The sequence below is a fragment of the Coenobita brevimanus genome, chromosome 44 (genome assembly GCF_032717465.1).
Source record: "Coenobita brevimanus isolate Jiangsu-jjx chromosome 44, ASM3271746v2, whole genome shotgun sequence".
In the NCBI taxonomy this organism is placed as follows: domain Eukaryota; kingdom Metazoa; phylum Arthropoda; class Malacostraca; order Decapoda; family Coenobitidae; genus Coenobita; species Coenobita brevimanus.
The window spans coordinates 44,755,661-44,767,665 of record NC_136997.1 but is presented as its reverse complement, the minus strand read 5'-3'; the positions used below and the strand labels follow the sequence as shown (position 1 = coordinate 44,767,665).

The 12,005-nt window shown below is 41.6% G+C and overlaps 1 protein-coding gene across 1 annotated transcript; it reads left to right on the top strand.

Annotated features, from left to right (window-relative positions):
- Positions 1 to 7,705: 7,705 nt before the first annotated feature.
- Positions 7,706 to 10,734, top strand: LOC145398077 (ionotropic receptor 40a-like). The gene is made up of 3 exons (XM_080271032.1): positions 7,706 to 7,717; positions 7,895 to 8,044; positions 10,552 to 10,734. The coding sequence occupies exons 1-3, from the start codon at positions 7,706 to 7,708 to the stop codon at positions 10,732 to 10,734; spliced, it is 345 nt and encodes a 114-aa protein (XP_080127158.1).
- Positions 10,735 to 12,005: the final 1,271 nt, after the last annotated feature.

Genomic DNA, 12,005 nt, shown 5'->3' with positions numbered 1-12,005 from the left:
GTTTTGGATTATTCTTTTCACTTCCTTTTTAATGCTATTTTCTACCATTCTTGTTGCTAAGTCTTTCTTTGTTTTCACCATTTCAGCATACGTAATTTCCACATCATTTTTGTCGCTTTGCATCGCCTCATTCATCTAGGTTATCTTTTCCTCAATATCACTGCTCTGATCTATCAGAGTGCCAGCTTGCCTAATTGTCTCTGTATCATTTCTGAACTCTTCCATAAATACTCTCGTGGTTGATAACTGTGCTTGCCTTTTCACTAATCCTCCACCTCAGCTGACAGCTCATCTATTGTTGTGTCTTTCTTGTTTACTTCCTTCATTAATTTTTCATGTTCCTCCTTCTGCATGCGCAATTGTTTCTTAATTTCATCCATTTCACTCCGAAATGCCTTTTTCAGTCTGTTTACTCGTTCTACCAGCTTACTGAACGTCTCCATTTCAACCAGTTCCTGGTAGAAATCATCATCCTGCTTTCTACCTTTTTCCTTTTTCTTAACTTCTTCCAAATTTGCTTTAATAAAGATGGTGGTCATCTTGTAGTACTAAGAGAAAGATTCTGCTTACAAGTATGCAATCCTTGGTGCACTCCACAGACAAAACACTAATCACCTGATCAGCTTGCTCGGCACAGTCCTGCTCTACATTGCTTTACTTTGTTATTTGAACACCACTTTTACTTAAACTTTCTCTTTTATATTAGCACACCAGCTAGTTTACTCTAGTACAAAGCTTGACTAGTATAAAGATACTATTTAAGTATTGCCAATTGTGGCCAAGGTTGGCCAAGCGCGGAGCGATGCGTCGTATGTCTTCTCTCTGTGACGCCTCAAGTGTGTGTGTGTGTGTGTGACGTCTCACACACACACACACACACACACACACACACACACACACACAGTTCTTGATTTGATTTGGATATATATTCTATATCTATCTATCTATTTATCTATATCTGTCTATCTATCTATATATATATATATATATCTATATCTGTCTATCTATCTATCTATCCGTCTATAAAGTGGACCCTCACTATAACAGACTAATGAGGGGAAATCCAATATTGTGGATCTCTATCCGATGATGGTCCCCCCTGACATGGGATTTCAAGTACATGTTAGAATATAAATTAGTAAAAAGTATATTCTAGTACTAAAAATGAAAATTATACCCCTTTTAAACTAACTTGGCTCATAATTTCACACTCTTGACATAGCACAATTTCATGACTAGAACAATATTATTACTCTGTTTTCACAGCTCAGCAGTTATGATGGGAAGATGGTAATTTCAGGCCAGGCAGGGGTGAAAAGCGTAGGAAACTCATGCATTGTGCCCTTCACCTGTACAGATGGATGCAGAGTGCTCACACTTCCATTCTTCTTGTATGCTTCAGGTTGAATTAAGTGTTATTCATCGCCACTGTTGGCAAAGATGATTTCTGGTGGCTCTGATGTCACATCTGATACAGAGAGTCCTGAGGTGCTGAAGGATGTACTGCTGGATCCTGAGGCTATGTGGAGGTTGGCTGAGGATATTGTTGCCCTGGGCACATTGGAGGTCTTTGACTGTGCAGAGTCTCTTGGCAGCAGAGGGCACAGGCTTGGAAAACTGGAAGATCTTATCCAAGATTTTCCTTGGCTGCTGCAGCTGCATTAACTACAACCTGGTTAGCCGCATAACCTCATAATGTTGAGCCAGAGGCCCTCTGACTTTGTCTTCCCGGCCAGGATGGTGTTTGCAGCATCAATGGCTGCATCTAGAGACGGGTCAGATGTCTTCTCCTTCTTCTCTTCGTCTTCCTTCTTTGCCAGTGTCCAGTCTTGTAGTTCATCCACAGTCTCCTCTTTTGTCTGATGATGGTAGCTAGGCACACTAGCCTCCTCATCCAGCCACTCTTGCAGCCTCTCCTCAGCAAGATCACTCTACCCTGCAGCTACCAACATTTCTGCCATCCTCAGTGGCTTGAACTCCTAAAAACCCAAAAACCATGCAGTGGTACTGGAGTCTTGGGGGTTCTGAGGAGTTTGCACCACCTACTCTTGATTCTGGCATGAGACTTTCTTCCACGCCTCTGCCAGGTTGAAGATGGTGTCTTTGATGTTGCATATCTTGAAGTTGTACTGGGTTTTCTTGCCTCTGGTGTCTTCATAGTCTTCCTGGTCCATCCCATCCACAGTCAAAATGATGCACTGGTACAAGTAGAGCTTTCTGAAGTGCCTTGGCACTCTTTGTAACTCCATGGTCCAAGGTCTGGGTAACGTTACTGGCAGGATCAAGGCTTGATTCGTCCATCCTTGCTGCAGAGTTTAGCAGAGGAAGGATGGGCTGGTGCGTTGTCTAGCTCCAACACTGCCTTAATGTTGTCACGACTGATGTTACAACTTTTTTGTTGCTGCTGCACGGAAGGGTCGAAGGTCTGGTGGAACCAGCCATGAATGATATCTTGGTTAAACCAGGTTAACTTGTTACAATGACACTACACAGGAAGCTTGGCTATGATGTCCTTCAGTTACCTAGGTCGCTTGCTCTAACTACTATGACTGGCTATAGGCGATGAGAGCCATCAGCACTTGCACAGGCCAAAATGGAGAGACGCTCCTTCGCTGATTTGTGTCCTGGAGTCCTGCCAATATTATTATTATTATTATTATTATTATTATTATTATTATTATTATTTAATGAGAGTGAATTTAAGATGATACATCTTAAATGTCGGGACTAACTTGCCTAGCCCCAGGTTCCTGCGCTCCTCAGGATTGGGTGATGGATGGGGATGGATTATTATTATTATTATTATTATTATTATTATTATTATTACTATTATTACCATCGCAATTTTCTTCTCTTCTTGCAGGTATTGTCTGGGTTGATAGGACAGTCCATGCCGGATAAGGAGATAACAGTGTGGTGGGCGAGGGTGTGGTTGGTGGTGTGGTGGATTGCGGTAGACATCTTAGCGGCCGGATATACAAGCAACCTCGTAGTCGTTCTGACAGTGCCCGTCTACCCTGCCAAACTTGAGACCGTGAAAGATGTGGCGGAATCCGATCTTACGTGAGTTGATTTGTAAGCTTCTGTCTGTCTGTCTTGCGTAAGACGTTTTACAAGCTCTACATACTCACATATGTCTAAGTTTCATACAACGCTAATCACAAAGAAGTGCTATGGAAAGGATGCATTGCCAAAGTTCTGTCAAACTCCACCACTGAGCTACGTGAAATAAAGTGGAAAAGAACGAAAATATTTGGCAAAATTGAACACGAACAGTTTACTAAATATTGGCTGGAGGATTTTATGGAGGGTAGTCCGGAAATAGCGCTGCACAAGTAACCTATCTGATTATTGTGTTGCGGGGATGGCTCAGTCTGCTGGCGTGGGCGTGACAGTGGGGGTTGGAAATAAATAATGGTGGATATAGCGATGGCTGAGCCGCCCCCACAGCACACGAGAAATGGCCCGGCGAGGTGTAAGAGGAGCGCTACATATGGACTACCCTGTATTTTGCGTATTATATCTTAACACTGACTTATATGATTATTTATAAAGCTTCAATGTCGACATAGTTTACAGCAATAACATACAAGATTATATTAATGGGTAAAAGGTAGAATAAATCGCTAGGGAGGAGGTGTTACGAGGTCCCTCAGGTATGGCATCAAAGTGATGATGTTGGTGATGATGGTTGTGATGGTTATGATGGCGGTGGTGATGGTGGTAGTGATGGTGGTGATGATGGTGATGATGATGGTGATGATGGTGGTGATGATGGTGGTGATGATGGTGATGATGGTGATGATGATGGTAGTGCTGGTGGTGATGATGTGATGGTGGTGATGATGGTGATGATGGTTGTGGTGATAGTGGTGATGATGGTGATGATGGTGGTGATGATGATGGTGGTGATGGTGGTGATGATGGCGATGATGATGGTGATCATGATGGTGGTGATGATGGTGGTGATGGTGGTAATAATAGTTTTGATAGTGGTGGTGATGATGGTGTTGGTGGTGATGATGGTTGTTGTGATGGTGGTGATAATGGTGATGATGGTGGTGGTGATGGTGGTGATGATGGTGGTGGTGATGGTGGTGATGATTGTGATTATGACAGTGGTGATGGTGGTGATGATGATGGTGGTGACGATGGTGATGATGGTGGTGACGATGGTGATGATGGTGGTGACGGTGATGATGGTGGTGATGATGGTGATGGTGGTGATGATGGTGATCATGATGGTGGTTGTGATGGTGGTGGTAATGGTGGTGGTAATGGTGGTGATGATGATGGTGATGATAAAAACTGATTGAGTGAGCAAGCGGAGCAATAGAGAACATTGCGTTTAGAAGACTGGAGGTCATAGGCAGTATGAAATACAGAGTACGAGTGTTCCAGAGGTGACCTGTTATATACAAGAAGGACTGGGAGTAAAGGTTAGCTTTTCCGTTAGAGAACTGGAGAGAAAAGGGATGAGAGTTTGCTACTAGACAGGTGCTAAGTGTGAGCCCAAATGAAGGTGGAGGGGGGGTGCAAACAGACAATCATGACAATTAAGGTAAGAATAGAAAGGTAAAAGGCGTAACAGTACAGCGGAGAGACAGAGATTGAAGGGAGCCAGTAAGAGGAAAAGAGCTAATGAGACGATATTCCTTTAACTTCACGTTGTTGAGAGAGGCTGTATGTGGAAATCCTCCCCATTCATGAGAGCTGTACTGGACAAAGAGACAAATAAAACCCCTGTATAAAATTAACAACAGTACAAGGGTAAAGGAGGCATGGAGCCGGCTTAGCATACCTAATCTCTAGGAAGTAGATTTTACAAGAGGGGTAGTATGATCTTTCGAAGCCAAATCCCGAGAATGAAGCCCTACGTATGTTCAAAGATGAAAAATTGAGATGAATATTGTTAAAATGTAAGACATACCCCTGCGGATGATTTTGACGGGTTGGAAGTGGTAAGAACTGGGTTTTTGATGCATTAAAAGCAAGATTGCTTTTACCCCAATCAGAGATACAAGGCAAGTCAGCCATTAGGTGTGTCATAGCCTCGTCCCGTGTTTGTAGAAGTAACTGCTAAGATGGACTCTGCGGGATGCATATGGAAAGGTGAAGGGTGGAGTCATCTGTGTATGAGTGGATAGTGTTAGATGTACAGCTTAGAAAGTCATTGATGACTAGGAGGAGTGTTGTTGATAAGGCAGAGTCCTGAGGAGCACCACTATTGAAAGCTCCAAGAGAAGATCGGTGGCCGTCTACAACAGCTATAGAACGACCACGGAGGAAGCTGGAGATGAAGGGACACACAGAAGGGTGGCAATCGTAAGAGGGCGGTTCGGAAATTAAAGATTTTTGCCAAACTTAATCAAAATATTTTGAGATGTCAAGTGCAAAGGCAAAGTCCCGAGCGGAGGATGACCGAATGGAAGGTGAGAAGATTGCCTGTGGAACGTCCCTGGCGGAACCCATACTTACGATCAGAAAGAAGTTTGTGATAGACAAGGTGCTTGAAATTTTTGTTAAAATTAGATTCAGTACAGGATGTTAAAGCAGTTGGGCGATAGTTAGACGATTGGGAATGGTCACTCAATTGAAGGACAATCTGAATTAAAGGAAACTTCCAGCAAGAAGGAAAGGTGCGAGTTGACAGACAAAGGGGAAAGAGCTTAACTAGGAAGGGTGTAAGCAGAGATGCACACTTCTTGAGGACAACAGGAGGGACCCCATCAGGCTTATGTGCCTTGTTAGTACTGTGGCTAGTGAGGACAGAAAGTATATCAACTGAAGAAATTTCAGTACCAGTCATGAGGAAGTCAAAGGTGGAAGAGAGGGAGGAGTAGCACCAAAATCATCTAGGGTGGAACTGGATGAGGGTGTTTCAGCACAGAATTTTTCTCTTCAGTAGAAGAAACAGTTACAAAGTCACCAGAGAGGAAAAGAGGAGGGAAGAAAGATATACAGTTGTTAGAGAGATATTTAGTAAGGTGGCTGAAGGAGTGAGAAGAATCTGAGAGAGTTCAGAGCATTCTGTAAGAGTGAAATTATTCTTAGCAGAGTGGAGAACAGACTTAGCACAAATCCAGACGGAGATATAATAGAGGCGAGATTCAGGGTGCGTTAGCTCCGGTACAAATTGCAGGCCTTCACTTTGTTGTGGACAGCATTAGAACAAGAGTGATAAAACCTTTTTTTTTCTTTTTCTTAGTAGTATAAAGATTTAAGAAAGGAATGTCTGCTTCCATGCCCAAGAGAACAACTTCCATAATGTGCAAGGCAAACTTACATGGCTCTCGGCCATGGAAGTAATAATCTTTCTAGGGAAAATCATAGAAGTACCGCCTGAGGGGCTCCCTATCAGCAGCTCCAAAGTGTTAAAGCTGCCTCTTCTTGGGACGGTCCACAGGCCTTACTGGAACAATAGGACAGATTAAGGTGATAAGGTTGTGGGCGGAGGAGCCCAACGGAGAGGAAATATTGACATAGTAAGGAGAAGGATTTGTTGTAAGGAAAGGCGGCCAGGGATACAGGTAGGGTGCTGTGCGAGTGCAAGCTGCTCTGTCATTAGGGATAGAAAGGGTACAGGTTTGTTCACCACGGTGATCAGCTGATTTGTACAAGAGACAAAAGTGGTAGTGAACATTGGAATTAACTAGAATGGACATTTCAGAGAAGGAAGAAGTTGAGAGAATGTGTTTCGATCGTAAAGTAAGAGAGTCAAAGAATTTTTCGTAGTCGGCAGAATGAATGGATATGTACACAACGTATTAGTCTGAGAATGAAAGGCTAGGCGAAACCAGAGCATAAAGAATCCAAAGGATTGAAGTTCAGGAAAACCAGAGAATTAGAGCTTTGCCACATCACTGTCTGCTTATTTGATTTTAATGGAAAGGAAACGGCTACAAAAAAAAAAAAAAAAAAAATCAAGGCAAAAGGTGAAACTACGGACAAAATGATGAATCAGAATAAAATCTGTGTTTACTATCCTCCAATTTTATTTTATCTCAAGAGCTACTCGACTCCATCATGTTCCATACCTTACTGTGGACACCTGTTACCTATACTTATGTCACCTTAACCTGGTCCAGATTTTTGTCCTTTTGCAGCATGTTTCACGTAGCTCAGTGGCAGAAAAAGACAATGCCACGGCTCTACATTGCACTTCTTCGTGACTAGTATCAGATTCTAAGGTTAATTTACTGCTACAACTCAGCATTCAAGATGACGAGATGACAAATTTAGGCCAAGTTAGAATGCAAAGAGTCGGTTCCTTGTCTTTTGTTCGTATTACGGAGTGAGGAATAAAGTCTAGAGTGGTATTGGTAATGATGATGGCAACGACAATGATGATTCATGATGATTCTCTCTCTCTCTCTCTCTCTCTCTCTCTCTCTCTCTCTCTCTCTCTCTCTCTCTCTCCTATCTGTCTGTCTGTCTGTCTGTCTCTGTCTCTCTCTCTCTCTCTCTCTCTAGGCCCGTGATGTACGACTATGGAAGCACAGTACCAGACGACTTAAGGAGTTCAGAGGACCCCATCCTAGCCGAACTGGGGAGGAGGCTGTACATCGACACCAACATTACCCTCCACGATACGTATGGGGGCCCGCTGGAGCTGGTGATGAAGAGGACGCATACTCTGATTTGCGCTATTCATTATCTAATTTACAATCAGCATCGCAAGAATTTGACTCGGGATACTTATATTATGAGAGAACAGGTGGGTGGTGTGGAGATAAACAGACAGCCAAACATACTGACAGAAGGATAGAGGGATGGATAGATGGACAGATTTTATATATATATATATATATATATATATATATATATATATATATATATATATATATATATACGGACAGACACAGCTGGTGGTATAGTGTACCTCCTTCCACAGATATACAACAACTTTATGATCTGGTTACTGCGTCGCAACACCCCCTACACCCGCCTCATCTCAGACAACCTCATCCGCCTTCTGGAGACCGGCATCCTTTCCAAGATCTATCAACTGCACACCGGAAGCCTCCTGGGAAAAAGCTCCTCCGTAAGTGAGTCGTAGCACCTCTTCCTTAGTGATTTTTTTTTTTCCAAGATTCATTATTTGCACACCTGAAGCTTCCTGGGAAAAAGTTCGCCCATAATTGACTCGTAGCACCTCTTTCTTAGCGATTTATCTGCAAGATTTAAAATGTAATAAGCATCCACACTGAAAGTGTGGAACGTATTCGAGCGAGAGAGCGAGCAAGTCAGACAGTACTGAATATTGTCTCATGCGGCTCATCCTCCTCCTCTGATTTCCTGACCAGAAAATGCTAAAAATATCTTATTCGATTACACCAAATTTATTGCCTCACACTTCCTAAAACCAACTCTCTCAGCAATCGTCGGAAAATACTGCTGTGCTACTCACGCAACCTTAGACCGTTACTTCTTGCGCCGCCGGCTGTTACACTGATCTGTCTTATAAAAATCGTTTCCTCGATTTACGGGAAAACTATTAGGAATTACGGGTTGTCTATGAAATGAAAATAATTGAGGATTTTTATGCTATTGCTAAATTGGTGTTTATCTTCTAAATTCAGAATTGGCTGACATATCCAGAAAAGTTCGTTACTGTACTACAGAGTTTTCCTCCCGTCCCCTGCCCCCATTTCTTGCTGATGTGATAAATCTTAGGCTCGGGTACGTATGTCGTGGGTCCAAACTGTGACTAAATTTGGTGTTCTCGCTCACTTCGCTCACTCGAACAATTAGCTGCATACAGGAAGTCTCACTGACGAATGCTAGCCCTTGATTTCAGAATGGGTAGTCGTATTTTTGTTCTACAGGAGGCTTCGTAACACTTTTTCTTAGCGAATTATCTTACGTTTTGCGTATTTTAGGTGGCAAAGGAAGCATCACAGTTACCCTTCCTTAGCGATATATTTGCGAGACTTAACAGCTGTACACGGAAAGTCTCGTTTGAAAAAGTTCGCCCTTGATTTGAGAATGGATAGAAGTATTTTTTGTTCTATAGGAGATTTCGTAACACCTCTTCCTTAGCGATTTATGTGCAGGACTTATTAGCTCTACATGGGGAAGTCATACTGGCAGAAGTTGGCCCTTGTATCATGGGTCTGATGTTAATTATGGTACTGATGTTAGTCCTGATTCTCACTGGCGTAAGAACTTTTTCCTAAACGTTTATATTGCACAATTCTCCCTAATTTTATCTTGCAATTAACTTACGGATTTTAAATTCGACGTGGTTTACATCGGTGACAAGAGGATGTTAAGATGTAATAGGGAAATAAATCGCTTATGAAGAAGAGTTACGAAGTGTGCAACAACAATGAAAAAAAAAGATCCGTTGTAATTTGCTCATTTTACACTAAGGGGATTGGAGAGGGATGCCTTCACGTGGTGGCACCGATATAACTGAATGGCTAAAGAAAAGTCCCTCAGTTCCCCCCTATCCCCTAAAAGGAAGATGGTGAACTGCAGAAGGGTAACCAGGCTGCAGTCCACTGGGTTCAGGTTCAGATGAGCCTGGGACTACAACTACTATACTCTTTTTACCTTAACCTGGCTCAGAGTTTCATCCTTTTGCATTTTATTTCACATGGCTGAGAGGAGGACAAAGACATGGCACTTCTTTGTAACTATCATCATATTCTGGTTTTATTGTTACAACTGAGGACTGAAGATGAAGAGATGACAATTTTAGGTCAAGTTAAAATAAAAGCAATATAGTATTATGCTCCTTTTACTTTAACCTGGCCTAAAAATACCATCCCTCTATCTTTCATGCTGAGTTATGGCAATAGATATAGACTAGAGAATGATGCTAGTCATGAAGAAGTTCTGTGGAAAATACGTCGAACAGTAGCCATGTATTGTCTCATTTTGCCACTGAACCACGAGAAAGAAGCAGCACAAGGGTGAAAATCTTGGCAAAATTAAAGTGAAAAGAGTATAACTTTCTCAGACTCTTATGACTCACTCTCAGTTGAATAAAATAATCTAGAGTTACGTGAAATAAAAATACTGGAGTTGTCCCAGCCATGACAGGGTGAAGGGAGACAGGATTAACACATACCTAGAGAAACATTCGATTTAAAATATGGAAGTTACCGCCTAATAACATTCTCTACCACTCAGACCTCTTCTCAGTATATGTAAAACTCTACGGATTCGTGTTGCCCCATTCCACTTAAACATTTGACACATTAGTAATCGTGGTAGCAATTATTACACAGTTAGGAGTTGTTTTATTGTATAGCTAATGTGTACTATGGTTGCTAACTTTCATAAAAATGTCATAAAAACGATTTTTTTTTTTTAAATGTAGTGATGGAGTGAAGAAACAAGAGATAAAACAATCACACACACACACACACACACACACACACACACACACACACACACACACACACACACACACACACAAATGCTGTCTTATGTCTGTACTTTTATTCATCTTTTGTTTCTGTAGTTTTTCTGTCCCCATATCTTAACATTATTAAGAATATCTGTCTCTCTGTCTGTCTGTTAATTTTGTCATCCACACAGGCTCGAGGTGGTGGAGTATTGAACCTAGAACATCTACAAGGTGCCTTCATAGCGCTGGGCCTCGGAGTGGTCGCTTCTGCCATAACCCTCCTCATGGAACTCTCCTACTCAGTCTCTAAACACAGAAAAAGCAGAAATTCATTGTTACAAGAGCCTTCGAAAGCACAGAACGAATGTGCTTGAACCGTTGGGATTTGAAGCCGTCACAAGAGCACAAAAGTGGACAAAGAAATCCCTATCAATCTAATCTCTCTTTCTCTGTCTGTCTGTCTCACTGATAGGCAACGATAATAGACATGGCAACACACTAAAAAAAATACAAAAACTTGCTGAACATGGGAACAATTATAAATAAATAAATCTATGGTATACGAGATGAAACGAATCGGAAGCCTGTTACTGCTTATTAATATTACTTTTATTATTATCATTATTATTACCATTATTATTATTATTATTATTATCATTTTATTAGTGCCTCTTGAAGGCTCTCCTAGCTTTTATACTGTGCAGTGTATTTCTCTAACAGTATAATCGCTTCTTATGTATTAGTCTAATAAAATAATCGTTTTTTATGTACTTGTCTATGTATCTCTCGAATAAAATAATCAGCTTTATGTGTTTGTCAATATAATCATAACTATTTTTTTACTGTTCTCTCGCAGCTCTAATTGTGTGTGTGTGTGTGTGTGTGTGTGTGTGTGTGTGTGTGTGTGTGTGTGTGTGTGTGTGTGTGTGTGTGTGTCTCTCTCTCTCTTACACTGGAACCCCAAACATAGGATACTATTTTTCAACTCAACATCCAGACAAGTTAAGCGCTGCGACTCTACATCTTTCACACAGCACTTCTTCATAACTAGCATCACAAATTAGCTGCCAAAGGAGTGTTCATGTTATACTGGGTGTTTTTAGTCCGACCTCTCGTCCTAAATACACCAGCGACTGAGCGGGGTCCTCTTTCCGGACCGGAAGTAAAGCACCCACAAAGGAACAGGACATAAAAACCAGGCAGTATACCTTAACACATCAGTTGTCTTACTTCCTACACCGTTACAATATACACAGAGAGATATTGGATATGTTTAGAGACAGGAAACACAGAGTTAGCCTTCAATACAAATGATTATAGTTACACTCAAAATATGTCAATCTTCACTTATATATGAATATTGGGTTTTAATAGTACAACACTCGTATACTGTTTCTAGGCAGAGATGGCGTTTTATATATTAAGTTCGATACACCAGGAGAGGACGTGATCAAGAATTGGAGGAATGAATATTACCATAAGTGGGTAGGGTGCGGGTCGCGACACTCGAGGAAGTCAGTCAGCAGCACTAGTTCACAGGTTATAATGATTCCCGCATACCACTGATCTTAACCCACGATTTCTATAAGTTCTCCTGTAAATAGTTATTGATCTTTTCTACTCTGCCAAGTATCGGGTCTCCATA

Excerpts from the sequence above, each read along its gene's own strand:
- LOC145398077 (XM_080271032.1), top strand. Across the intron at positions 8,045-10,551 it reads TCCTGGGAAAAAGCTCCTCC|GCTCGAGGTGGTGGAGTATT; the intron begins GTAAGTGAGTCG and ends TCATCCACACAG.